Consider the following 27,884-nt stretch of genomic DNA (forward strand, 5'->3'; position numbering starts at 1 on the left):
TGATCATATGATATGGTGAAACAGGGCAGCTCAGCTTGACTCTGTAAATTACAAGTAAGGTGATTGCACTTTGTTTAGGTTCAGTAAACACTCGAGCAGGTTTGGTTTGAACTAATATAAAAAAAGCTTGTCCGTCGCTATCGTGAAAATAGAAAATATGGTTCAAGTTTGTACACAGTATATCAAATCCATATTGATACTGAACATAAATACTCTATAAACGCAACATGTAAAGTGTTGGTCCCATGTTTCATGAGGTGATATAAAGATCCCAGAAATTTCCAAGCTTATTTCTCTTAAATTTTGTGCACAAATTTGATAACATCCCTGTCAGTAAGTGTTTCTCCTTTGCCAAGATAATAAATTCACCTGACAGGTGTGTCATATCAGGAAGCTGATTAAACTGCATGATCATTAGAAGGCCCTGTCAGGAATCTAAAAAGATTTGGCATGGGTCCTCAGATCCTCAAAAGGTTCTACAGCTGCAACATTGAGAGCATCCTGACTGGTTGCATCACTGCCTGGTATGGCAATTGCTCGGCCTCCGACTGCAAGGCACTACAGAGGTTAGTGCGTACGGCCCAGTACATCACTGGGGCTAAGCTGCCTGCCATCCAGCACCTCTACACCAGGCGGTGCCAGAGGAAGGCCCTAAAAATTGTCAAAGACCCCACCCACCCCAGTCATAGACTGTTCTCTCTGCTACCGCATGGCAAGCGGTACCGGAGACCCAAGTCTATGACCAAAAGGCTTCTCAACAGCTTTTACCCCCAAGCCATAAAACTCCTGAACAGGTAATGAAATGGCTACCTGGACTATTTGCATTGTGTGCCCCCCCACCCCACCCCTCTTTAACGCTGCTGCTACTCTCTGTTTATCATATATGCATAGTCACTTTAACTGTACATTCATGTACATACTACCTCAATTAGCCCGACCAACCGGTGCCCCCGCACATTGGCTACCCGGGCTATCTGCATTGTGTCCTGCCACCCAGCACCCGCCAACCCCTCTTTTATTCTACTGCTACTCTCTTTTCATCATATATGCATAGTCACTTTAACCATATCTACATGTACATACTACCTCAATCAGCCTGACTAACCGGTGTCTGTATGTAGCCTTGCTACCGTATATAGCCTCGCTACTGTTATTTTTCACAGTTGTTTTTATTTCTTTACTTACCTAATGTTCACCTAATACCTTTTTAACTTAGAAATTGCACTGTTGGTTAGAGCCTGTAAGTAAGCATTTCACTGTATTTGGCGGACGTGACAAATAAACTTTGATTTGATTTGATTACACAGGTACACCTTGTCCTGGGACAATAAAAGGCCACTCTAAAATGTGCAGTTTTGTCACACAACACAGTGCCACAGATGTTTGAAGGAGTGTGCAATTGGCATGCTGATGGCAGAAATGTCTACCTGAGCTTATGCCAGAGAATCTAATGTTAATTTCTCTACCATAAGCCTCCTCCAATGTCGTTTTAGAGAATTTGGCAGTACGTCCAACCGGTCTCACAACCACAGACCACATGTAATCACGCCAGCCCAGGACCTCCACATCCGTCTGAGACCAGCCACGGACAGCTGATGAAACTGAAGAGTATTTCTGTCTGTAATAAAACTATTTTTCTGGGAAAAACTCATTCTGATTGGCTGAGCCTGGCTCATCTGCGGGTGGGCCTGGCTCCCAAGTGGGTGGGCCTATGCCCTCCCAGACCCACCCATGGCTTCGCCCCTGCCCAGTCACGTGAAATCCAAAGATTAGGGCCAAATTGATTTATTTAAATTGACTGATTTCCTTATAAATATGAACTCGATGAAATTGTTGCACGTTGCGTGTATATTTCTGTTCAGTATAGTTATGGATAAAATCATGTTTTCTTGGTTGGTGTATATGGAGTCAATCAGTAGTATTGAATTGAATTGGGAGACATCAATTCAATAATCACACTCTATTAAATCCATAGCTAGCTTCTTGGTTGGTGTGTATAGCAGGAGAGGAGATCAGTTGAACTGCAAGTCGTCCTCTGTGTTAAGCAGCTTTAAATCCTGGACTATCTGTTGACTATAGTAGAATCACACACACACACACACATACACACACACACACACACACACACACACACGCACGCACGCACGCACGCACGCACGCACGCACGCACGCACGCACGCACACACACACACACACACACATTTTGTTGATCAAAGTCATTCAGCTTCAAGGAATGCTGTCCATATTGCATATTAAAAAGAATGAATAATGGAGACATCCCTTTTACAATTTCCCATATTCATACAATCATCTCATTTGGCAAGTTGCACAAGCAAATATGATTATGTTTAAAAACAGAATAATTTAAATACAGTTAATGTTGTTAAATATATAGAGGGATTAATTTCAATTAAAACAAATAAATGAATGCATTCCATGCTTGTTGCTTTTCAACCTCAGCAAGAATCTCTCTAATTAATTCTAATTACAATACAGACACACCGTTTCAGCCAAAAGGCAGACAGGCTACTAATAGTCCCTGTCATGTATAGCAGGTCATCTCCTGTTAGGAGGAAAACAGGTCAGGTAGCCATTGAGGTCTTTTAGGCTGTAAATGAATGGAGTGATCTGTAGCACCAGCTATCCCTCATAATCATCACAATAGGATCATATCTCCACATCAGAATATTATACACATGTATCATAAAACTTTAACAAGCAAAGCTTACCATCCGGGAAACCATTTTTTTTTTACCGAGAAATAACTTTTTCCTGGGCAACTTTCAAATTTGTATTCACACTTTACCGTCCAGAACAACAATTAGTAAAAAGACAGAAGAGACCACGTCAACAAAAATTGCAAACAAAAAGGCTTGAAATATTGTACTAATGTTTTGAGATAATTTCTTAATTGCCAGCTGTTCGACAATAATCTCTTAGGAAAAAATCTGAAGACATACTATCAGCAGACTGATACACCTCACAGCATTATGCATTAACAATAAATACATGTATCCCCTTTAAGATGACACCTTAAATGTGCTTGGTTTTCTTTTTTTCTCTCTCTTTTTTTCTTGCTTTAAAAGTGGAGATTGCCTGTGTGGCGTTGAGAGAGAGTGACTTGCATACTTTATTCTGTGATGAATAAAAATAAAGTACCTTTCTTGTGAGAAGCTTCTGTTTTGGGGCCTTGTGGGTCTAATAAAAAAAAACAAAGATCATGATTAAAACACGACATACTCTAACAGCAAGTACTCACATTGTTTTTCTCAAAGCGGAAAACAACAATTAAAAACACATCTAGTATCACAACTTGCCAACACTTCAGAACTTATACAGGTAAGTGTGCGGCAGGGAAAGGAAGGAAAAATTGTGGTGGCCAAAATACTGAAGGCAATAGCAGGAAGGAGGGATGCACGAGTTTGTGTTGGAGAACGTCATAGCGGGTCGGGCAGGAGAGGAGGCGATGCAGAGATGAGAGGAGGGGTAGAGGAGGGTTGCAAGGCATAGTTCTTCACGGTAGGCAGAAGGTGAGGTTAGCAAAATGCACTAAGATGAAAAACATCAGACAAGGGAAAGATGCATAGACTACATGTTAAACTGGCCTTGCTTAGATCTGCTTGCATCATTTGGCTTTAAATGCTTAAATGCTTAAATTTTCTTATCAAGCAACTAGTAAGTGTTTCAAACAAATTGTCTAATAAATGGGATATAAAAAAAAATTGGAATTTTTTTTATTTAGATTTTATTAATCTAAAAAAGTATATTTTTTTACCTCTTCCACTCGGGGGGACCCCTGCAACTGAGCAGCAAAATTGGTGCAACACAAGAGAACAGGTACAGGAAGTGCACTTAGTGAACGAAGAGATATAAAACACAAAGGCTCACACACAGACGTGAGCAATTCATTGTTTTACACTACCTGGGCCTTTTCCAGTTATTCTGGAAAATTACCTTTTTTATAAATTGCCATGACTGAAGTTGGCCATGCATAATTTCAAACCTGGTTGGCTTTCACCAATCCAGCACAACAAACCAGCTTATTACAATTCAAGATAGAAGAATTAGTCCCCATATTGCACTTATTTGGTAAGTGTGTAAAATAAACAAGGCATGCAAAAGATAACACCTGATACCTGATAATAACCTTAATATTTCAACCTGTTCAATCTCACCTTTTACATCCAAAGGCTGTTAATGATAAGGTACTGTACATAACACATACATTAACACAAACATACATTTCAATAATTATTTCAGCCATAATTCAGATCCTAATCAGTTCAACAGAAAGTTTGCTCCTTCCCAGATGACATCTGCTGCTCATTTGACATACTGCAGGTTATCTCCTGTCGACACAGAGGAATTATTATTCCAAGGTGCATAGTAAATGTATTTTCTCAACAAAGATTGTGTGTTGATAGGTTTTCTCTTTGTGCTCCGGAGGCGCATTGAATTTGTAAACCAGGCGGCATGCAGCCTGCCTCCTTTCCTCTACCTGGCAAGTGTCATTGATGAGAGATGGCGACTACACAGAGCTCAAGTCTTTGTGGGGATATTTTAATCTATCAACGTCAGGAGAAAAGGAAATCGTTCTTTTAAGACAGATGGAAAGTATTCTGCATGACCATGAACTGTTGTAGACAGGTGATTCAAACTCTATAATCTGTCTGGATCCAGTGAGGATTATTTTTCTTCCTCTTGTTTTTACACTCTGCACGCAAGGCAATCCCTATTGTGTCAACCTAAGCTTGGGTTTATCCTCTGTGCCAAGGATCTATTTGAGATCTGAAAACCTGATCCAAACATTAAACCACCACTTCTTTTCTTTCTTCAATCTCATAACGGCTAATTACTAGCAGTGTGTAAAATCTATTCTCCATGCTTTACAGAGAGGTACAGGCTTTGTTCAACATTAAAACAAAATAGTGAATAATCAGCTATAAGAAAGCATATTTGAGTTTTAGAATGAATCCATCTGGGCCTGGTAGCATCTCAGTCACGCACCAGTTCACAAAAGGACAAATCTCGAAAGGCGACAGTTAAATACGTCTTGCAAGGAAAATAAAAACATTTGCTTGGGGGGTCTTGAATTATCTCGTCAGACTAAACAATTATATGGCAACTTTAATGTCACACTCAAGTGGGATCACCGTTTTCCCACTTCCCAGTATCAGAAATGAAATGACCCAAATGACAGGAAGTGACAGTAGCCTTCATGACACCATCTCCTCTCCTCCTCACAGTAGTATTAGAGAAGCTTCAGTGACCAGACGGAAAGATGCAGCATCCCATTCAACCATTCAACCATTCTCACATTCATTAAATTAAAAAGTGTTCATGTTTGACATCATGCTGAATAACAATATCAAGGGCAAACGCCGACCAATAGGGGTTTAATATTATCTTTGATATTATTTGATATTATTTCATTAAAATGAATAGAATAAAGCTACTGTTTATTTCTTTTGAAAGGTGTTTCTCATTTGTTTACATGTACAGTAGACTCATACTAAGAACAGATTTTTACAAAGTACTACAGTAGTGGATGGTTGGATACTAGAACTATCTGTCCTATCCTATCCTGTCCTGCTGTCCTGCTATACTATCCTGTCCTATCCTGTATCCTGTCCTGTCCTATCCTGACCTATCCTATCCTGTCCTATCCTGACCTATCCTATCCTGTCCTATCCTATCTTGACCTATCCTGTCCTATCCTATCCTGTCCTATCCTGACCTATCCTGTCCTATCCTGTCCTATCCTGACCTGTCCTGTCCTGACCTATCCTGTCCTGTCCTATCCTATCCTGTCCTGTCCTATCCTGACCTATCCTGTCCTGTCCTGTCCTATCCTGACCTATCCTGTCCTGTCCTATCCTATCCTGACCTATCCTGTCCTATCCTATCCTGACCTATCCTGTCCTATCCTGTCCTATCCTGTCCTATCCTATCATGTCCTATCCTGACCTATCCTGTATCCTGTCCTGTTCTATCCTGACCTATCCTGTCCTGTCCTGTCCTATCCTATCCTGACCTGTCCAATCCTATCCTATCCTGTCCTGTCCTATCCTATCCTGACCTATCCTATCCTGTCCTATCCTATCCTGTCCTATCCTGTCCTATCCTATCCTGTTCTATCCTGTCCTATCCTATCCTGACCTATCCTGTCCTGTCCTATCCTGACCTATCCTGTCCTGTCCTATCCTGACCTATCCTGTCCTGTCCTATCCTATCCAGACCTATCCTGTCCTGTCCTATCCTATACTGACCTATCCTGTCCTGTCCTATCCTATACTGACCTATCCTGTCCTGTCCTATCCTATCCTGACCTATCCTGTCCTGTCCTATCCTATCCTGACCTATCCTGTCCTGTCCTATCCTGTCCTATCCTGTCCAGTCCTATTCTGCCCTGCTGTCCTATCCTGTTCTGCTGACCTATCCTGTCCTGTCCTATCCTGTCCTATCCTGTTCTGCTGTCCTATCCTATCCTATCCTGACCTATCCTGTTCTGCTGTCCTATCCTATCCTGTCCTGTCCTATCCTGTTCTGCTGTCCTATCCAATCCTGACCTATCCTGTCCTGTCCTATCCGATCCTGTCCTATCCTATCCTGACCTATCCTGTCCTGTCCTATCCTGTCCTATCCTATCCTGTCCTATCCTATCCTGACCTGTCCTGTCCTTTCCTATCCTGTCCTATCCTATCCTGTCCTGTCCTGTCCTATCCTATCCTGTCCTATCCTATCCTGACCTATCCTGTCCTATCCTATCCTGTCCTATCCTATCCTGACCTGGCCTGTCCTGTCCTATCCTATCCTGTCCTATCCTATCCTGACCTATCCTGTCCTGTCCTATCCTGTCCTATCCTATCCTATCCTGACCTATCCTGTCCTGTCCTATCCTGTCCTATCCTGTCCAGTCCTATTCTGCCCTGCTGTCCTATCCTGTCCTGCTGTCCTATCCTGTCCTATACTATCATGTCCTGTCTTATCCTGTCATATCCTGCTGTCCAGTCCTATCTTGTCCTGTCCTATCCTGTCCTGCCCTCTAACAGTGGGCTGACTGCTACATTATCCATTACATTTTCTGCTGTGTCCTTGCAATTCTGCCTCCTTAGACTTTGAAACATGATCAATACTTTTGTCATAACTCAGGGGAGAGTCACCCCTGCAATGATATTAAACGTCTACTCCCAGGGCAACATAGCAGTTCAGTGCAAATGTTTAGATCCTAGAGAATCCAATACCAAGGCAAGCATCCAGAGTAACTCCTTTGACTATTCTCGGGACCTAAAATGTCTTCTCATTCACCAAACATAGTGAATTAACTCAAATAATTCAATTGACATAGATTGTTTTAAGAAGAAGGCAGACAAAAGTTTCAATGTCAGTACGTAATGAAGTTAACGGTTGGTGTGTGTGTTATATCTGGGAATATAACTCTGGTTGGGGATTGTTCTTTAATGAACCCACACAGTACAATAAAGAACTCTTGTCCATTCCTTTAATGTTCCTGAAGTAGTCAGCAGATCAGTCCGGGTGGTTCCCTGTTGCGATGCGTATATGAACACAGCAGCATCTGAAGACTGCCCCCTCCCCCCTCTCTCATTAGGGTATTCCATTAATCCTATTAGCTACCCATTAAACAAGTGCTGATAACACCAAATGAACGTCAAGCTCCACCAGCTAATAATATTTCATCTCCCCAGTCAGGTAGGTTGAAACAAAAAGAGAATGAAAAGAAGAAGAGTTTGAACAGAGAGAGAGAGAGAGAGAGAGAGAGAGAGAGAGAGAGAGAGAGAGAGAGCGAGAGAGACTCTGTGCGTAGGGAAAAGAAGCCAGAAGCCAGAAACAGTAAATATACGGCAGCAAGGACTGTATATTTACATATGTTTACTTGTCTCGCAAAAATTCAGAAGCAAAGTGACACAGCTAGTTCATTGTGAAAGCGTTTGGTTACACTGATCATCACTGTGATGTGACATGGCAGGCTTTAAAAAGGAAGCTGCTTGGGAGAAAGAAGAGAGAGCAGAGAGGACTAAGTGACTGACTGTCCGACTGACTGACTGTCTGACTGTCTGTCTGACTAGCTGATTGGCTGACTGGCTGACTGACTGATTGTCTGAATGACTGACTGCCTGTCTGATTGTCTGACTGTTTGAATGGACTGGTTGACTGACAGGCGAACTGGCTGACTGACTGTCTGAATAGATTGACTGTCTGACTGACTGGCTGTCTGTCTGACTGTCTGATAGGCTGACTGTATGACTGGCTGACTGACTGTCTGATTGACTGTCTGACTGACTGTCTGTCTGACTGTCTGAATGGACTGACTGACTGAATGACTGACTGTCTGATTGGCTGTCTGTCTGACTGGCTGCCTGGCTGTCTGATTGGCTGACTGTATGACTGACTGTCTGACTAACTGTCTGATTGGCTGTCTGACTGTCTGACTGTCTGACTGTCTGATTGACTGACTGTCTGAATGGACTGACTGACTGTCTGAATAGACTGACTGACTGGCTGACTGACTGATTGGTTGACTGGCTGTCTGATTGTCTGACTGTATGACTGGCTGACTGACTGTCTGACTGGCTGACTGTCTGAATAGACTAAATGGCTGACTGTCTGATTGGCTGGCTGTTTGACTGGATGACTGACTGTATGACTGTCTGACTGATTGACTGTCTGAATAGACTGACTGGCTGACTGTATGACTGGCTGACTGACTGACTGGCTGACTGTATGACTGGCTGACTGACTGACTGGCTGACTGTATGACTGGCTGACTGACTGACTGTCTGAATAAACTGACTTACTGGCTGACTTACTGTCTGACTGTATGACTGGCTGTATGACTGGCTGATTGGCTGGCTATCTGACTGGCTGGCTGACTGTCTGAATGTCTGACTCTATGACTGATTGACTGTCTGATTGACTTACTGTCTGAATGGACTGACTGACTGTCTGTCTGACAGAAAGAGCAGCAACAACTCAGGGTGGGGTGATGACTGACTGACTGACAGGGTGGGGTGGTGATGTGTATTTTGGTGGAATCTGCACAGCCTCATGGTTGTCGGCCAAGCTGCTCCTCACTGTGACTGATGAGGAGGGACAAGGTTGAAGAGGAGACTGGAGTTACAGCTGTACCCCCCACCACTGTTCATCACTGCAGGACAGGCAGAGTGGGGCCCTAGATTACACCGGCCTCACCCTACCTATAGCTCTATGCTTGTCTCACAAATGGCACCCTTTTCCCTATATAGTGCACTACTTTAGACCAGGGGAGAGGTGGTGTGTGGAGGGGTGTTGGGAAGGGGAGAGGTGGTGTGTGTGTGTGGGGGGGGGGGGGGGGGGGGGGGGGGTTGGGAAGGGGAGAGGTGAGGTGGTGGGGGGGGGTGTTGTGAAGGGGAGAGTAGCTGTGTGGGGGGGCGGGTTGGGAAGGGGAGAGGTGGTGTGTGGGGGGGTGTTGGGAAGGGGAGAGGTGGTGTTCAGGGGGGCGGGTTGGGAAGGGGAGAAGTGGTGTGTTGGGGGGTTGGGAAGGGGAGAGTAGGTGTGTTGGGGGGGTTGGGAAGGGGAGAGTAGGTGTGTTAGGGGGGTAGGGAAGGGGAGAGTAGGTGTGTTGGTGGGGGGGGGGGGGGGGGGGAGTAGGTGTATGGGGAGGGTGTTGAGAAGACTACCTTAACCTTCTTAGCCGTTGTTGGAGATTGAACGTTAAAGTGTAATGAATTAAATATAAAAAATAAACTCGCAGACCATACATGGGTGGTCCCAAATGTGTCAGAAGGATATTTCCTATTTTCCATTCCAATAGAGATCCTGCTAAATCAATTAGAAGGCTTCCCCACAGTGAGTCCCAGTCATGATCAGCATAATTTCCTCTCATGCCAGCACATTCATAGCTTCAGGCAATTCTCTGCTCTTTCTCTCCCTGTTTTCACTCTTGCTGTGCCACCACATTAGCAGAGGTGGTGGTAGATTGAGGAGGTGTGCTCCGCTGTTAGACCTACAGAGAATGCCTTCTAACGTTCTAATGTTCTAAAGAAAGCCTTCTAGCATTCTAACATTCTAATGTTCTAAAGAATGCCTTCTAACATTCTGATGTTCTAAAGAATGGCTTCTAACGTTCTAATGTTCTAAAGAAAGCCTTCTAGCATTCTAACGTTCTAATGTTCTAAAGAATGCCTTCTAACATTCTGATGTTCTAAAGAATGGCTTCTAACGTTCTAACATTCTAATGTTCTAAAGAATGCCTTCTAACGTTCTAACATTCTAATGTTCTAAAGAATGGCTTCTAACGTTCTAACATTCTAATGTTATAAAGAATGCCTTCTAACGTTCTAACATTCTAAAGTTCAAAACAATGCCTTCTAACGTTCTAATGTTCTAAAGAATGCCTTCTAACGGTCTGATGTTCTAAAGAATGCCTTCTAACATTCTACCGTTCTAATGTTCTAAAGAAGGCCAGCTAACGGTCTGATGTTCTAAAGAATGCTTTCTAATGTTATAATGTTCTAAAGAATGGCTTCTAACGTTCTAATGTTCTAAAGAATGGCTTCTAACGTTCTAATGTTCTAAAGAATGCCTTCTAACATTCTACCGTTCTAATGTTCTAAAGAATGCCTTCTAACGTTCTAACATTCTAATGTTCTAAATAATGCCTTCTAACGTTCTAACATTCTAATGTTATAAAGAATGCCTTCTAATGTTCTAACATTCTAACGTTCTAAAGAATGGCTTCTAACGTTCTAACATTCTAATGTTCTAAAGAATGGCTTCTAATGTTCTAACATTCTAAAGAAGGCCTTCTAATGTTCTAACGTTCTAAAGAAAGCCTTCTAACATTCTAACGTTCTAATGTTCTAAATAATTCCTTCTAACGTTCTAACACTAATGTTCTGAAGAATGACTTCTAACGTTCTAATGTTCTAAAGAATGCCTTCTAACGTTCTAACATTCTAATGTTCTAAAGAAGGCTTTCTAACGTTCTAACATTCTAATGTTATAAAGAATGCCTTCTAACATTCTAACATTCTAATGTTATAAAGAATGCCTTCTAAAGTTCTAACATTCTAACGTTCTAAAGAATGGCTTCTAACGTTCTAATGTTCTAAAGAATGGCTTCTAACGTTCTAATGTTCTAATGTTATAAAGAATGGCTTCTAACGTTCTAACATTCTAATGTTCTAAAGAATGCCTTCTAACGTTCTAACATTCTAATGTTATAAAGAATGCCTTCTAACGTTCTAACATTCTAACGTTCTAAAGAATGGCTTCTAACGTTCTAATGTTCTAATGTTCTAAAGAATGGCTTCTAACGTTCTAATGTTATAAAGAATGGCTTCTAACGTTCTAACATTCTAATGTTCTAAATATTGCCTTCTAACGTTCTAACATTCTAATGTTATAAAGAATGCCTTCTAACGTTCTAACATTCTAACGTTCTAAAGAATGGCTTCTAACGTTCTAACATTCTAATGTTCTAAAGAATGGCTTCTAACGTTCTAACATTCTAAAGAAGGCCTTCTAATGTTCTAACGTTCTAAAGAAAGCCTTCTAACATTCTAACGTTCTAATGTTCTAAATAATTCCTTCTAACGTTCTAACACTAATGTTCTGAAGAATGACTTCTAACGTTCTAATGTTCTAAAGAATGCCTTCTAACGTTCTAACATTCTAATGTTCTAAAGAAGGCTTTCTAACGTTCTAACATTCTAATGTTATAAAGAATGCCTTCTAACATTCTAACATTCTAATGTTATAAAGAATGCCTTCTAACGTTCTAACATTCTAACGTTCTAAAGAATGGCTTCTAACATTCTAATGTTCTAAAGAATGGCTTCTAACGTTCTAATGTTCTAATGTTATAAAGAATGGCTTCTAACGTTCTAACATTCTAATGTTCTAAAGAATGCCTTCTAACGTTCTAACATTCTAATGTTCTAAAGAATGGCTTCTAACGTTCTAACATTCTAACGTTCTAAAGAATGGCTTCTAACGTTCTAACATTCTAATGTTCTAAAGAATGGCTTCTAACGTTCTAACATTCTAAAGAAGGCCTTCTAATGTTCTAACGTTCTAAAGAAAGCCTTCTAACGTTCTAACGTTCTAATGTTCTAAATAATTCCTTCTAACGTTCTAACACTAATGTTCTAAAGAATGCCTTCTAACGTTCTAACATTCTAATGTTCTAAAGAAGGCTTTTTAACGTTCTAACATTCTAATGTGCTAAAGAATGCCTCTGCAGTTCTACAATTCTATAAACAATATTTTTGCCATTCTAATTCTAGAAAGAACATAGCAGTTCAAACGTTCCATTGTGTTTACTGAATAGCTTCTAAACAACCCCCATCATTCTCGCAGCTCTGACTGAAGATGTTTCTTAGTCTTTGAACAGACGTTCATTATGAAGAAATGACCTGCCAGCCTGTTTATTTCATGAATGGGATTCATGTGTTTGGCTGGCAGGGATGGGAGAAGGACTGCTTGAATGAGTGAGTCTACCACTCACACTACAATACAGTGTTGACCTGACAGCCATGACTAACCTCTGAATCTAGCTCACATTGTTCCATCCCATGACAATAGGCCTTTCGCCACACACTAGTCATATGATTAACATGATACATTACGTAAAGTAATGTATTTTTCCTTAATATGCAAAGACATTTTACATTAGAATACTGTTAGCTTTCATTGGAGTTTTTAGCGAATATCTGACCCTATTTACACTCACCAGCATGAAAACTGCTATTGTGCTTCTTGTATTAAAGCACTTGACAAGCCCACTGAGGCTGAGCTGATTCTGCAGTGAGCACTTTCTCTGGCCAGTGTACTACAACGGTGATGTAGTAGGTTTAGCTGAAAGCAGAACTCTACAGGTCAGGCAAGCCAGTGCCTCCTATAATCCGTCACAATGTCATCAATGTTATCATTGTGAATTGAGACGTCGGCTCAAAAAATAACATTCAATACATTCATACAAAGCCTCTGTACATAAAACAGTTTATACAGCAAAGAAAAGCGTTTTTGTTTTTTGTTGTTGCAGCGAACATCGTGAGCATAGTGAAGAGACGTTATGTAGTCTAACTGTATGAGTCGATGTGGTTTTGCAACTCTAGCAGGCTGAATAATTCATGCTTAGTCACAGCAAACACTCCTGGATTCAGTACTGCATATACTGAGATGTCATACTCATGGAAATCACATGTAATATACCTGTAAAAGGCACAGCATTTCATGGGCCAAAACATCACGTTACCTGTTACACAGAGTAGTAGTCACATTGCAGTTAGTTAACGTGTATCAAAGCATGTATCTTAGATAGATAATCCCAATCAAATTCTTTCAATTGTCTTCAGAAACGATGCTCATCTCAGTGTATGCTATGGAAATGGGTTGTTTGTGAGAGTGGTTTCTCATGCAGACCATTGGATTCATATTTTTGTCTTATTATTATGTTATTCATTCCGTAATTGTGATGGTAATATTAAAATATATATTTTTATATATATATATATATATATATATATATATATGTTTTGTATACCATAAAGCATGTAAATTATACCACCTCAGATAAGGATGTACAGAAAATAATTGTGCTATTAATACGAGAGCAAAAAATATTGTAAAATAGAGGAACTCTCATCAAAATTATGTTCTTTCAAACAATTTTGGGATGAATACGTTTGGAGGGTTGCCACAACAGTGCTCTACCATTGAAAATGATGAAGAGTGCTTTCAAACACTCCAACGTAACGGTGCTCTACCCTTGAAAATTATGAAGGGTTCTTTCAAACACTCCAACATAACGGTGCTCTACCATTGAACATCACAGCTTGGACTGAGTTATCATAACGTGGCTGTATTGCTGACCATAGTTCAATAAGGAAACCTCTGACATGTATCTTCATGGGTGCTTCCATATAGGGAAACGGCACTTTTAACGTTACAGGAAACATGTTCAGCAACACACTACCTACAGTATACCACCAAACAGACATTCAGGACATTGAGACGGTTGTGACGTTTTTACAGGAATGTAGCCAGCTTTCCACAATAAAATAATAACATGACTCCATTTCAATGTAGCCACATCCTGTAAATATATGGAGGATTTGTGAACATCGTAACAGCCTAATTCAATATTTTAAGGTTTAAAGGGTGTTAAGTGTTTATTAAGGTGTAAAACGTGTTAAAAAAGTGTTATGTTTAATGTGTGAAAATTACCTCACTCGGATAATGTATTCAAAGATCCAACTCATTTAAATCAGAATTATTTGCTAAAGCCCAAATCAATAGTAAAATAAAGATATCATATATATTGATATTATATACATTTCATAGTTTAACTACACTGTCCTCTCTTTACTGTCCTGGCTGGAATCAGTTTTTTCTGCTTGTGCTTGGCTACATTCCTGTTCAATCCCACTGTGTCTTGGCGGCTGCTCCTACCTTTAAAATTAGGTCTGATTCTTGCATCGTAACCCGAAACTTTGCCCATGAGTTTGTCCAAGAACTCCGAGGGAGGCATTGGGGAGGCAGCTTTTCGAGCCGCGGCTTCTTTAGAGGCTGCCAAGCTAGAGACAGAAGAGAGAAAATAAAAGGAGGGAGAGAGAGAGAGAGAGAGAGAGAGAGACAGAGATGGGTGCACAACTGAGATTTGAATGGTGAGTTGTTGTCATACATAGCAGCATTCTGAGAGTAATCCAATCCAACAAGTATTTTCTGTTGAGGGACGCTACCATTACTGATTCCCTTCACTTGTCCATTTGCTATATACTGTGAATCAATATGAAGTCAACTACTTTACTTGCATTCCAAATAAATATATAGCAGTTTGATTAGCTCCATGAGCAAAGTATGAACTTTGAGGGGAAATTTTAGGAAGTATCCACTTCATGAGTTATATGCTCAGAGGATAATCAATAATATTGATTATCCATGAAGTTGTTGTTATTTGACTCCTTCACACCGTAGCCTACAACACAGAACAGCTTATCCAATAAACAGTATGTGTATTGGATATGTTCTACATATCTTATCTACATTAATTTTTCTATTTTCTTTTTTTAAATCCATCAACAAAATAGTATTAACATTCCATACACAGAATAAAAGCAAGGTTTACATAACTACAAATATCTGTAACCTCACAATCCATTTCCTGTGATGACAGAATAAGAAAATAATCAAAGTTTTTCGAAAATACCAAAAACATACCAACTTATAGCTCCAAAAAGAAAGCTGAAAACAGAAAATAGGTTAATTACTTCCCAATTGTTTGGTGCAGGGAGAATTTGCATATCCAGAATGAACCTCTTATGGATAATTAGGATGACAGATGATGACCAGGGTGGCTTTCCCTTTAATGTTTCATGCATGCAGTCTTCTGAAACTGAGATGAAATAGATGAGCTGAAATAGATGAGATGAGGAGAAAGAAAAGAACAAACATGTTACAGTAACCACCGCCGCAAAATACAACTGACATCACATGTCATCATGTGATAATAACACCAAGGACAAGCCTTTTTTGTTGACAACTGTGATCATTACCCCAACAACAAAGGGCATATTTAGTCATGTCAGCTCAAAAGGTATTCCTACACATATTCACCAACTGCGCCCCCATCGGTCGGCTAAAAAAACTATTCACCAACTGCCCCATCAGTCGACTAACATATTAACCAACTGCCCCATCAGTCGACTAACATATTAACCAACTGCCCCATCAGTAGACTAACATATTAACCAACTGCCCCATCAGTAGACCAACATATTAACCAACTGCCCCCATCAGTAGTCTAACATATTAACCAACTGCCCCATCAGTAGACTAACATATGAACCAACTGCCCCCATCAGTAGACTAACATATTAACCAACTGCCCCCATCAGTAGACTAACATATGAACCAACTGAACCCATCAGTAGACTAACATATTAACCAACTGCCCCCCATCAGTAGACTAACATATGAACCAACTGCCCCCATCAGTAGACTAACATATTAACCAACTGCCCCCCATCAGTAGACTAACATATTAACGAACTGCCCCTCATCAGTAGACTAACATATTAACCAACTGCCCCCATCAGTAGACTAACATATTAACCAACTGCCCCCATCAGTAGACTGACATATTAACCAACTGCCCCATCAGTAGACTAACATATTAACCAACTGCCCCCCATCAGTAGACTAACATATTAACCAACTGCCCCCATCAGTAGACTAACATATTAACCAACTGCCCCCATCAGTAGATTAACATATTAACCAACTGCCCCCATCAGTAGTCTAACATATTAACCAACTGCCCCCCATCAGTAGACTAACATATGAACCAACTGCCCCCATCAGTAGACTAACATATGAACCAACTGCCCCCATCAGTAGACCAACATATTAACCAACTGCCCCCATCAGTAGACTAACATATGAACCAACTGAACCCATCAGTAGACTAACATATTAACCAACTGCCCCCATCAGTAGACTAACATATGAACCAACTGCCCCCATCAGTAGACCAACATATTAACCAACTGCCCCCATCAGTAGACTAACATATGAACCAACTGAACCCATCAGTAGACTAACATATTAACCAACTGCCCCCATCAGTAGACTAACATATTAACCAACTGCCCCATCAGTAGACTAACATATTAACCAACTGCCCCCATCAGTAGACTAACATATTAACCAACTGCCCCCATCAGTAGACTAACATATTAACCAACTGCCCCACATCAGTAGACTAACATATGAACCAACTGCCCCCATCAGTAGACTAACATATGAACCAACTGCCCCCATCAGTAGACCAACATATTAACCAACTGCCCCATCAGTAGACTAACATATGAACCAACTGCCCCCATCAGTAGACTAACATATTAACCAACTGCCCCCCATCAGTAGACTAACATATTAACCAACTGCCCCCATCATTAGTCTAACATATTAACCAACTGCCCCATAAGTAGACTAACATATGAACCAACTGCCTCCATCAGTAGTCTAACATACTAACCAACTGCCCCCCATCAGTAGACTAACATATTAACCAACTGCCCCCCATCAGTAGACTAACATATTAACCAACTGCCCCCCATCAGTAGACTAACATATTAACCAACTGCCCCCATCAGTAGACTAACATATTAACCAACTGCCCCCCATCAGTAGACTAACATATTAACCAACTGCCCCCCATCAGTAGACTAACATATTAACCAACTGCCCCCCATCAGTAAACTAACATATTAACCAACTACCCCCCATCAGTAGACTAACATATTAACCAACTGCCCCCATCAGTAGACCAACATATTAACCAACTGCCCCATCAGTAGACTAACATATTAACCAACTGCCCCCCATCAGTAGACTAACATATTAACCAACTGCCCCATCAGTAGACTAACATATTAACCAACTGCCCCCATCAGTAGACTAACATATTAACCAACTGCCCCATCAGTAGACTAACATATTAACCAACTGCCCCATCAGTAGACTAACATATTAACCAACTGCCCCCCATCAGTAGACTAACATATTAACCAACTGCCCCATCAGTAGACTAACATATTAACCAACTGCCCCCATCAGTAGACTAACATATTAACCAACTGCCCCATCAGTAGACTAACATATTAACCAACTGCCCCCCATCAGTAGACTAACATATTAACCAACTGCCCCCCATCAGTAGACTAACATATTAACCAACTGCCCCCATCAGTAGACTAAGATATTAACCAACTGCCCCCATCAGTAGACCAACATATTAACCAACTGCCCCAACAGTAGACTAACATATTAACCAACTGCCCCAACAGTAGACTAACATATTAACCAACTGCCCCCATCAGTAGACTAACATATTAACCAACTGCCCCATCAGTAGACTAACATATTAACCAACTGCCCCCATCAGTAGACTAACATATTAACCAACTGCCCCCCATCAGTAGACTAACATATTAACCAACTGCCCTCCATTAGTAGACTAACATATTAACCAACTGCCCCCATCAGTAGACCAACATATTAACCAACTGCCCTCCATTAGTAGACTAACATATTAACCAACTGCCCCCCATCAGTAGACTAACATATTAACCAACTGCCCCCCATCAGTAGACTAACATATTAACCAACTGCCCCATCAGTAGACTAACATATTAACCAACTGCCCTCCATTAGTAGACTAACATATTAACCAACTGCCCCCCATCAGTAGACTAACATATTAACCAACTGCCCTCCATTAGTAGACTAACATATTAACCAACTGCCCCCCATCAGTAGACTAACATATTAACCAACTGCCCCCATCAGTAGACTAACATATTAACCAACTGCCCCATCAGTAGACTAACATATTAACCAACTGCCCCCATCAGTAGACTAACATATGAACCAACTGCCCCCCATCAGTAGACTAACATATTAACCAACTGCCCCATCAGTAGACTAACATATGAACCAACTGCCCCCCATCAGTAGACTAATAAACATATTAGAAAACTACCCCCATCAGAAGAGGATGGACACAGAACACTGAAGTACTGTAAACGAGGAAGTTCGCAGTCTCCCATGCCTCTCCATACTGCTACCAGTCTGTGTGTGGGTGGGCCACCATAACTGCCAGGTCACTGGCCAGGCTGTGCTGCTGCTACTGTCACATGGGCAGTCACCAACTACCCCAGAGGCTGCTGCTTGTGTCAGCCAAGCACTACTCTCTAAATACTGGCTTTACACATCAGGCTTCATAGAAATGGCATGTGAACCCTATATAGTACAATGGCACCCCATAGGGCACTACTTCTGACCAGTAGTGTACTATACTGTATAAGTGGGGAATACTCTGCCATTTTGGATGTATTCCTAGATTTTCAATATTTCCTCGCTATCGTTTAAGCTTTTGTTTGTGTTTTTGCTGCTGTGTCATTTTTGGAAATTTGGCATTTGAAAGGCACATACAGTATGTTGTCCTAATCAATGCCAAAGTAGTTGATTCTATACTCACACTGATGACTGGACAGTGTTGATAACTGTTAACACTATCAGTGTTGCAGCTGTAATTTTCAACAATAGGTGGCGATTGTGACGGCCAAAAGCAGCCCTGGCGGGTTAACTGATACCCTGAAACCCTGGTGGTCCAACTGATACCCTGAAACCCTGGTGGTCCAACTGATACCCTGAAGCCCTGGTGGTCCAACTGATACCCTGAAGCCCTGGTGGTCCAACTGATACCCTGAAGCCCTGGTGGTCCAACTGATACCCTGAAGCCCTGGTGGTCCAACTGATACCCTGAAACCCTGGTGGTCCAACTGATACCCTGAAACCCTGGTGGTCCAACTGATACCCTGAAGCCCTGGTGGTCCAACTGATACCCTGAAGCCCTGGTGTCCAACTGATACCCTGAAGCCCTGGTGGTCCAACTGATACCCTGAAGCCTTGGTGGTCCAACTGATACCCTGAAGCCCTGGTGGTCCAACTGATACCCTGAAACCCTGGTGGTCCAACTGATACCCTAAAACCCTGGTGGTCAAATTGATACCCTGAAGCCTTGGTGGTCCAACTGATACCCTGAAGCCTTGGTGGTCCAAATTATACCCAGAAGCCTTGGTGGCTCAACTTATAACCTGAAGCTATCTGCAGACCAAACAGTTTCTGTCAAGTCTGCCAAATCACTGTCTCTCTTCCATCAATGCTGGCATTATGGTTTATTGATGGAACATTCCTAAGAGTTACACTTCTATACTAACGATCTATATCAATCCATACCAAGACAGACAAGTCTAGAATGTATAGCCAAGAATTCTTAGAATCTTAGAATTCTAAAACTGTTAGAATTCTAGAACTGTTAGAATTCTAGAATGTTTTGAGTGGAATTTGCTTTGAGCAGATAATGCAGTGTATCAAGGATTATTCTAATACCAGTTAATTACCACACAACACGGTGGAATCCTATCATAAGAACCTAAACACAATAGTCGGCTGTGACCATGAGGTTAGTACTAGGGATCAAGTGCTGCAAATAAACTGTTGTTAGGACTCACGCAATACAGACAATACCATACTCTAACGCCGTGAAAAAAGCGTTTCAATTTAGTATTGAACAAACACCCTCGAACTGACGACACAATCAGTTTAGTCATAGAGAGATTAGACAGTGTCCTCTACAGAGATAATTGACTTAGACAGCTAGCATGGCCCATGCTGTGGGCCACGCAGGAATCTGTTTGACAGTGTGAAATTAGGGGACCGGCACACTCCTTCTCCTTACATTATGGGGGGGGGGGTTGGTATAATAGGAATGTGTAGCATCGCTATCACACCAAATCACAACATCTATGGAGGTTAATCCCACACAAAACCACAGGAATTTGCACCAAGAAAATCTTGGACCAACACACTCTTTCTCCTTACATCATAGAGGCCCTTCGGTTAAGAAACATAATATATGAACCGAGGATAGACCACTTACCCACTAAATCACATAATCAATAGGCCTCAGGTCAATCCCACTCAAAACCACAGGAATCAGGATTCTACACCCATGGGGGTATCAACAAGACCATCTATGATTTCCTTCCTTCTGTCTGGGCTTCTCCCGTCCCGAGTGACTTGTTCCTGGGTTTTGCATGATCAAAGTTTAGATTTACTTGAATTATTTCTGATCAATGCTTGCTTGGCCAGGCCACGGCCAACTGTGGAGAGGCCTGGTCCGCGTGGCCGGTGCTGAGGCAGCTGTAAAAACAGCTGACTCCCAGCGACAGAGAGAATAATATGCAAACAACCCCAGTCTGCATACTTTAATGTGGAACACCAATCATTAGCCTTAACTTTACCTCCTTATGTTCTTAATAAAGCCTCTAAAGACTACAATCCTAATTGATCTTATCCTTGCATTTTTTTGTAACACTCTGAGAAATCAAAGCCCTACCAAAGCCTTCATCCCCTCCCAGTCCCTGGCACAGATAGGAGGGATGGGCCGTTCTGTTCTCCTGTACAAACTGTTAACGTAATGTCTGTTAATAAGCCAACATCATCATCATTTAAAAAAAAAAATACATTACACAAAACGAATGACAAATGTGGGCAGCATAAGGCATTTGTCTTTAGGTGTGTTATTGTGTTGAGCTGAAGAAAAAAAAAGATCAAGAAGTGAAACGTGACATGAATTCATGCTCCGTACAATGTTAGCATGCAGTACAGTACAGTACAGCATGCTGTATAGAACAACATATTGGACATGCATTGGAACTGGTGTTCTGTGTGGATATTAGAACATAGTCTGTGTTTGAAAGGTTTTAGTGAATTCAGAGCTATGAATTCCTCCATTTATTTATCCATGACTGAGTAGAAAGAGAGGCAAGACCATTGATAATAAGCTATGTCATTTATAGTGCTATCTGTTTTTGTCTATGTTGATCAATAATGTATTACCACACATCAAGCTTTAGAAATTAACCTGGCTAAAATTGATGATTGTAAGTGATCGTAGAGAACGCCAGTCAATTGTTCTTCATTAGAGGCTTCAATATTTATAACTAAATATATCCACCTTTCTCACCTTGTTCTGACAATACATTTTTATTTTTTTATTTAACCTTTATTTAACTAGGCAAATCAGTTAAGAACAAATTCTTATTTACAATGACGGCCTACCCCGGCCAAACACGGACGACGCTGGGCCAATTGTGCGCCACCTTATGGGACTCCCAATCACAGCCAGTTGTGATACAGCCTGGAATTAAACCAGGGTCTGTAGTGACGCCTCTAGCACTGAGATGCAGTGCTTAGACCGCCAAGCCACTCGGGAGGCCCAGATAAAACATACATAAACACACCATAAATATATAAAGCCCATCTGACCTGAAAACAAGTGACTGCCATCACAATCACCATGAACATGACGTGGCTTGCTGAACAGCATGGTGTGTGTAAATACAGCAGAATTTCTTGAAGACATGGGGTTAAACATCTGTGATGAAATGAGGTTTTAAAGGACTAATTCTATAGGTGATTGGAGACAACTGGTGCTTTGGTGTCTGTGCATGCAACCGGTGTTACTGCTTTCTGCTGTTCGAGGACAACTCAAGGTTATGTTTCATGAGTAGGGTCGCAAAGCTACCAGTAGTTTACCAAAGTTACAGGAATCTTCAGCAGTGTAATTGAAAATAAGAGTTTGTTCTTAAACTGACTTGCCTAGTCATTTTTTTTAATGGTTCAACAGAAAACAGACTAATTAATTTTAAAAAGCATCTAATCAACAATGGCATTATTTTCAATTAACTCTGCAACTTTTCCTACTATTGACTTTTATCACAACTGCTACGAGTTTGACGCCAAAACATTGACAACATATACATACTGACATAGTCAAATAAATCAAAGTGTGTTAAACAAATATATACAGGATGTTTCATGCTGAGACCACCATATTAAACAACAACAGTGTTCACTAATCCCACACAAAAAAAATTGTTTATATTTAGTAGGATCATGTTTTACAGCTTTGTCACTCTATTTTTATTTGAAAATCCTGTTATTTAATTATTTAAACACATTTTTTTTTCATGTGATAAGGCCAGAGATAATTACAGAGACCTGTGAAAATATGAAGTAGCCAAAAGGGCCACAATATGTATTGTGCTAGATTACATCAAATCCTTGAAAGAAAACAAAATGTTGGTATTTTACTGGTAAACTGTGAAAGTTTCCAGTAAAATACCCACCCTTTGCAACCCTATTCGTGAGCCTATAGACCACGTGATACTGGAGGGAATACATTAAATAATCCCCAAGTCAATTATAGATTAGCTTTACATTTCCCAGTTCACAATAGAAAGCAATGTTACGAATACACAAATCCATAGGTGTCAATTCATTTTTTTTGTTGCCTAAATAGATGATTCCATATTTCCAGTATTGCTGTGGAAAAACGTGCATGTGTTTGGTTGATTTAACTATTCAACTGAGAGTAATAAGTCCCTAACATTCATGTGTCATGGTGTCAGAGTGACAAAGATGGCCATAAAATACAAGATAATAAAAAATGCAAAAAAACCACACCTTCTACACTGTTGAGACTAGCATATTTCTGCACAATTGTGAGGTATTAATTGTAGTGTAAGGCCTTTAACGTAATTTATATCAGTGAATATTTATTCACGAGAGACTATGTGTGGACACATTTGCTGCGTACCTATTCTCCAGTGATGGTCTGGGATTCTTGTTAGTGGATTTGGGCCACATGTTCACTTTCCACACATTGGTGTGCTACGTTGCAGAAAGCAATGTATACCCTGTTTAATATGGGCTCTACAGTGTATATCCTGTTTAATATGGATTGTGCAGTGAATATCCTGTTTAATATGGGCTATACAGTATATATCCTGTTTAATAAACAGTGCATAGTGTATAATATACTGTGTTATAGAATGTGTTTTGAATGCTTGAAATGCTCAATTTCCTCTCACTGTTTTCATGGTTGGTGACAAACTGGTAGGGAATACCCTGTCATTCATTTTGATTTAACGAGCACCAGTATTCCCAGATGCTTTGCAAATTAACATAGACTGACATAGGCTATAATTAGATAATGAAATGTTTTCACTTGCAGTGTCAAATGCATACTTTATCTGATGGTCATTCATTAAACAAGCATGCAACCTTCCACATGGGCCAAAAACGAACACTAACAGAAAGGAATGTGAAAATAGGAATACGAAAATAGATGTTTGTATATACAGTCATGTATATAATGTGCATTCATCAGGCTGTTTTGACATTGACAAAGTAATCAATTCTTGGTAATAGGTCTGCATTTGAAATGAGGTCTGGGGGTCTAGGTTGAGACTGGGAAAGAGATATCAATTAAGCAGAACTGCAGAGTTCAGCAGTGGGAGCTGAGGCTGCAATATCCTGATTTTACTTCATTAGCTAAACACGCTGGCCAGAATGCTAAATAAACACTGTCTGTCTGCAAGGAATGTACATGGAATCCAATGGACTATAGAATACAATATAGAATGTAAAGTAGTCTAAAAAAGAACTCTGATGATTCATTTGATTCTAGGATGTAGGATGTAATGTTGATTAGGCATGCAATGCATAACAAAGACAAATAGCCATGTTTGGGCCAATGGGAGAGAAGCTGTTCTCTGAACAGAATACCTGCCTCCCCTCCAATGTGAACATTAGAGAGATCCTTGTTCACATTTACAGAGAATAATACACTTTATGTAAGAGGATCACGAGCTTGATAGTAGTCGATAAATTCATACAAAGACATTCATGTCAAGACTAGAATATTCCAACTGGTCAGGATGGGTATACTGTGTGGTTACTGGGAGAAAACAAAACAGTCATCATCCAGCATATTTACAAGATATATTCTGTGAAATATCCAAGTCTTTAAATAACATGATTTTTTTTCCATTTCATTCACAATAGTTGAATAGAGAAAACTACTAGTCTAAGACTTTTACATATAGTGCGCTGGCCCCATGAGAGAAATGAAGACAGACACAAGACATTTCTCTTCTCAGTGAGTAGGTGATGGATAGGCCTACACACCAACAACAACACCACTTCCCTGATATGTGTGTGAGAGCGTGTTCTCAGTTCCTTTACTCTGACTTGCCTGTTGATAACATATGCCTCATCAGAGAATACGTCGTTTAGCGTTTGATGACCACTAGTGTTCGCTATTAGCTCTCGCTGTCTCTCTCACACATATCTTAATTCAATGTAGTGTGTGACTTAATTAAATTCACTCACAATAGAGGAATGATTAGGCCTACATAAATATAAAATACAGCCAACGCAACTTTTGACAATCGTGTGATTAAACCTAATCAATTGGCTGCGTTGATTTATTTCCATTCAGACTTTTGTCAATACATGTTAATCTATGTTAGGACATATTCTGACTGCAGCCCACACGAGAACAATAAAATGGTATTTAACACATTAAAGTCAATAAATAATGTTCCTTACCTGAAAAATACTATTGTTTCCCACAAATAGATCCCGAGAGCGTTTATTCGGTACATTTTTGCCGGTCTCATTCGGGCTACCTACAGCTCCAGGAGCACCAATAGTAGAATTCCAATTTCTTTAATGATTTCGGACCTCCAAGGTGAGCAATTCTTCTGTTGTTTTTTTTTTCAGATTCCAGAGTCACAAGAAAACCACAAGATGTTCATAACCGCCCAGGCCATGAAACCCTCTTCCGTTATTGATTCGGATAACCCAAATAATGAGTACTTTTTCAGGACAACGGACAGCGGCAAACGCGGTTTGTGGAATTTCACTCAGCCCAGGTTATTGTTGCTTTGAGGGTACAGCACGTTAGGCTACGATATCACAGATATTTCCGACGTTTATTCTATGCGATCCATTTGGATTTTGTTACAAGGGGAATTTGTCAATTTCAACATGCCTCCTTCAGTGATAAATGTGGCAATGCATGTGCTCTGGGTCTTAATGAATGTCTCAATTTTAGAAGATGTTTAACTACGTGGTTGTATACCCCTTACGTCTAGATCAGTAGCGGAATTGCACAGTTGTTACACGAAATATATACATACGTAGACAGTGTTTTTTTCTTAACGCTTTCTCTTATATGCATCCCAAAAACAGAGGTGTTGCTTTCAAGCCACACGTAGTTGTAGTTACCCCGGCCGTGCTGACTGATGTTTTTCTGCAGGTACTCGCCGTGTCTCGGTAGTTGACTCCCAGGGGTGAGATGTAACTGCTGCAGAGAGCTACTTCCATTGTCCGATCAAGTTCGGGACTCACAACTCAGTTTCGTCTTCTTGCATTTAGATTCCTCGTAATAATGTCAAATTGAGTGCAATCGGGATGCGATTAGCCCCTTCTTCCATTGCCTCCTAAAGCTCAGCGCTCTCACGTCAGACCACCACTGTATTTCTTGCTGCAGTCATTTACTAAACTCAAAAAAGCACCTCACCTTTGAACACACGCCCACATGACGTTGCCATTGGTCGGCATGTTGCTCAAACTTGTTAGGCTACGGCTCCGATTGGAGAGAGGTGTTGTCATCTGGAGAGTTTTAATGTCCCGCGCATTGGTATGGAAATAGAGAATAGGCCATTAATATGTCTAATGTTAGGTTATCATATTTCTATGTACTTTTTGGTGTAGTCGACTGTTTGCACAACCCCAGTGTCTACAGTGGTTGACATGTTAAAATGATCATTGGACCGACTAGGCAATTATTATGTAATTGTATTTATTTTCCTTTGGAGGGGGGGGGGGGGGGGGGGGGCATGAAGTATTTTCCTTTTTATTTCACTGTTCATGTAGGTTACTTTTGATAAGTGAGCGTTGCAAGGGCGGCAAAAAAAGATAAGATGCAGAAAGAAAGTATCTTGTTCCTTATTATCCGCTTGTTTTTTCTGTTAAATCTTTTTGGTATAATCAATATTGTTTTGCATCCATGCAGACGTCTAAAGTGAGGCTCTGTCCCTTTCTTTTTTCTGCAGTAGCGGTATTTCATCTGCACCGCTGTTCACATTGTCCATTGAAACGTGATTCCGTTTCTAATGCCTGCAGCTCTCTTTCCGAACGCAGTCACCAAAAGATCACGTGACACGCGGACGGGATAGAACGAATGGAATACGCACGACTAGAATACGGTTGGATATATGGTGCCTTCAAGTATTCCAAAGGATTCCGTCTTGTCCTATTGAGGAGACAGATAGTGTTTGAATCGTTTATCGCAATAGAGATGTAAGATTATAGCAAACGTGAGTCAAGGATTTATTTAATTTAATACTCTTCAGTCGACCACTTGGATGATATAAGTGAAATAAATGCTGTGCTGTGAGTTTGAAAATCCAGTATTTCCTAAATACAGTATGACATGACATAATGAATGTGTTGTATCATTTCTGAGTGCACTAGTTATCATTACCCAAGAAGTTATCTAACAGAATAAATACGTAAAGAAAATGACTGAGCTTAAAAATCATTTTTTCTTGCTCTGAAAGAATAGAAGACAGTTGGCCATAGTTTCCCATAACACTGACATTGAATAAGCTAATTGTGTTTATTCAAATCATGCTCTTAGACCAGGGGTTCTCACACTTTTTTGGGTCCCTGGACTCCTTTTGTGATAGACCATTCATCAGAAACCCCTCATAATCAGAACACACCATGAGTGAGATTCAAAACAATACAGCACACAATGAGTTTTACTGTGACTTCAGCACAACCAAATCTCTGGCCCAGGGAAAAATATATTTTAAAAGGCCCGCCTCTTGGCATCGAAGATTTAAAAAAATAATTTTCAAGCAAATATCCTGTAATTTGACACATTTTGTCATGGGGCAGAGAGATTTGTTGTTGTTGCAGTTTTAAAACTAATATCCTGCAATACTAAACATTATGCAACGAGGCAGGGAGAACACTATAGTTTTAAAGCTTAAATTACGTATATATATATATATATATATATATACATTTTGGAGAATACAAGAAGCATTGAGTTGAAGAATCATTGGTGCCGTATTGTGCACATCCCTGTAAGCCTCCCAGGCCCATGTTGCCCAGTGTTAAGGAATTATATATTCATAATATTATGGTCGTTCCACCAATTCGGGGCCTTTTGAGAATTGTAACTTTTACATTTCACCAAATTTTAACATTCTGTCATAAAAGGGCACATAGTAAGTGCCAAATAAAGTAACAGAGGTTGACCATAAATAACAGGGCTGAAGAAATCTTCTTGAATAAGCCATGAATCCCCTTGTGACAGGGGGAACGGAAGCTTGTTGTGTGCAACAGGGAGTGGTAATTGAATGCAAGCTTCACAAAAAAATAGGAAA

At 40.5% G+C, this 27,884-nt stretch overlaps 1 protein-coding gene across 5 annotated transcripts in view; it reads right to left on the minus strand.

Annotated features, from left to right (window-relative positions):
• The window catches only part of LOC129858487 (glycine receptor subunit alphaZ1), a 96,406-nt gene extending 70,388 nt beyond the window's left edge, over positions 1-26,018 (minus strand). Inside the window, exons 1-5 of one of the 5 annotated variants that reach the window (XM_055927750.1) lie at positions 25,030-26,018; positions 15,223-15,246; positions 14,455-14,579; positions 3,776-3,802; positions 3,160-3,198 (exon numbers count right to left, since the gene is read on the minus strand). In XM_055927750.1, the coding sequence (XP_055783725.1) occupies positions 3,160-3,198; positions 3,776-3,802; positions 14,455-14,579; positions 15,223-15,246; positions 25,030-25,100 (286 nt within the window). In that variant the 5' untranslated portion in view covers positions 25,101-26,018. The remainder of the gene's footprint in view (positions 1-3,159; positions 3,199-3,775; positions 3,803-14,454; positions 14,580-15,222; positions 15,247-25,029) is intronic. The other 4 variants (XM_055927752.1, XM_055927751.1, XM_055927756.1 and 1 more) reach the window with 4 other exon arrangements.
• Between the last annotated feature and the right edge of the window lie 1,866 nt (positions 26,019-27,884).

This window comes from Salvelinus fontinalis, chromosome 6 (genome assembly GCF_029448725.1).
Source record: "Salvelinus fontinalis isolate EN_2023a chromosome 6, ASM2944872v1, whole genome shotgun sequence".
Lineage (NCBI taxonomy): Eukaryota > Metazoa > Chordata > Actinopteri > Salmoniformes > Salmonidae > Salvelinus > Salvelinus fontinalis.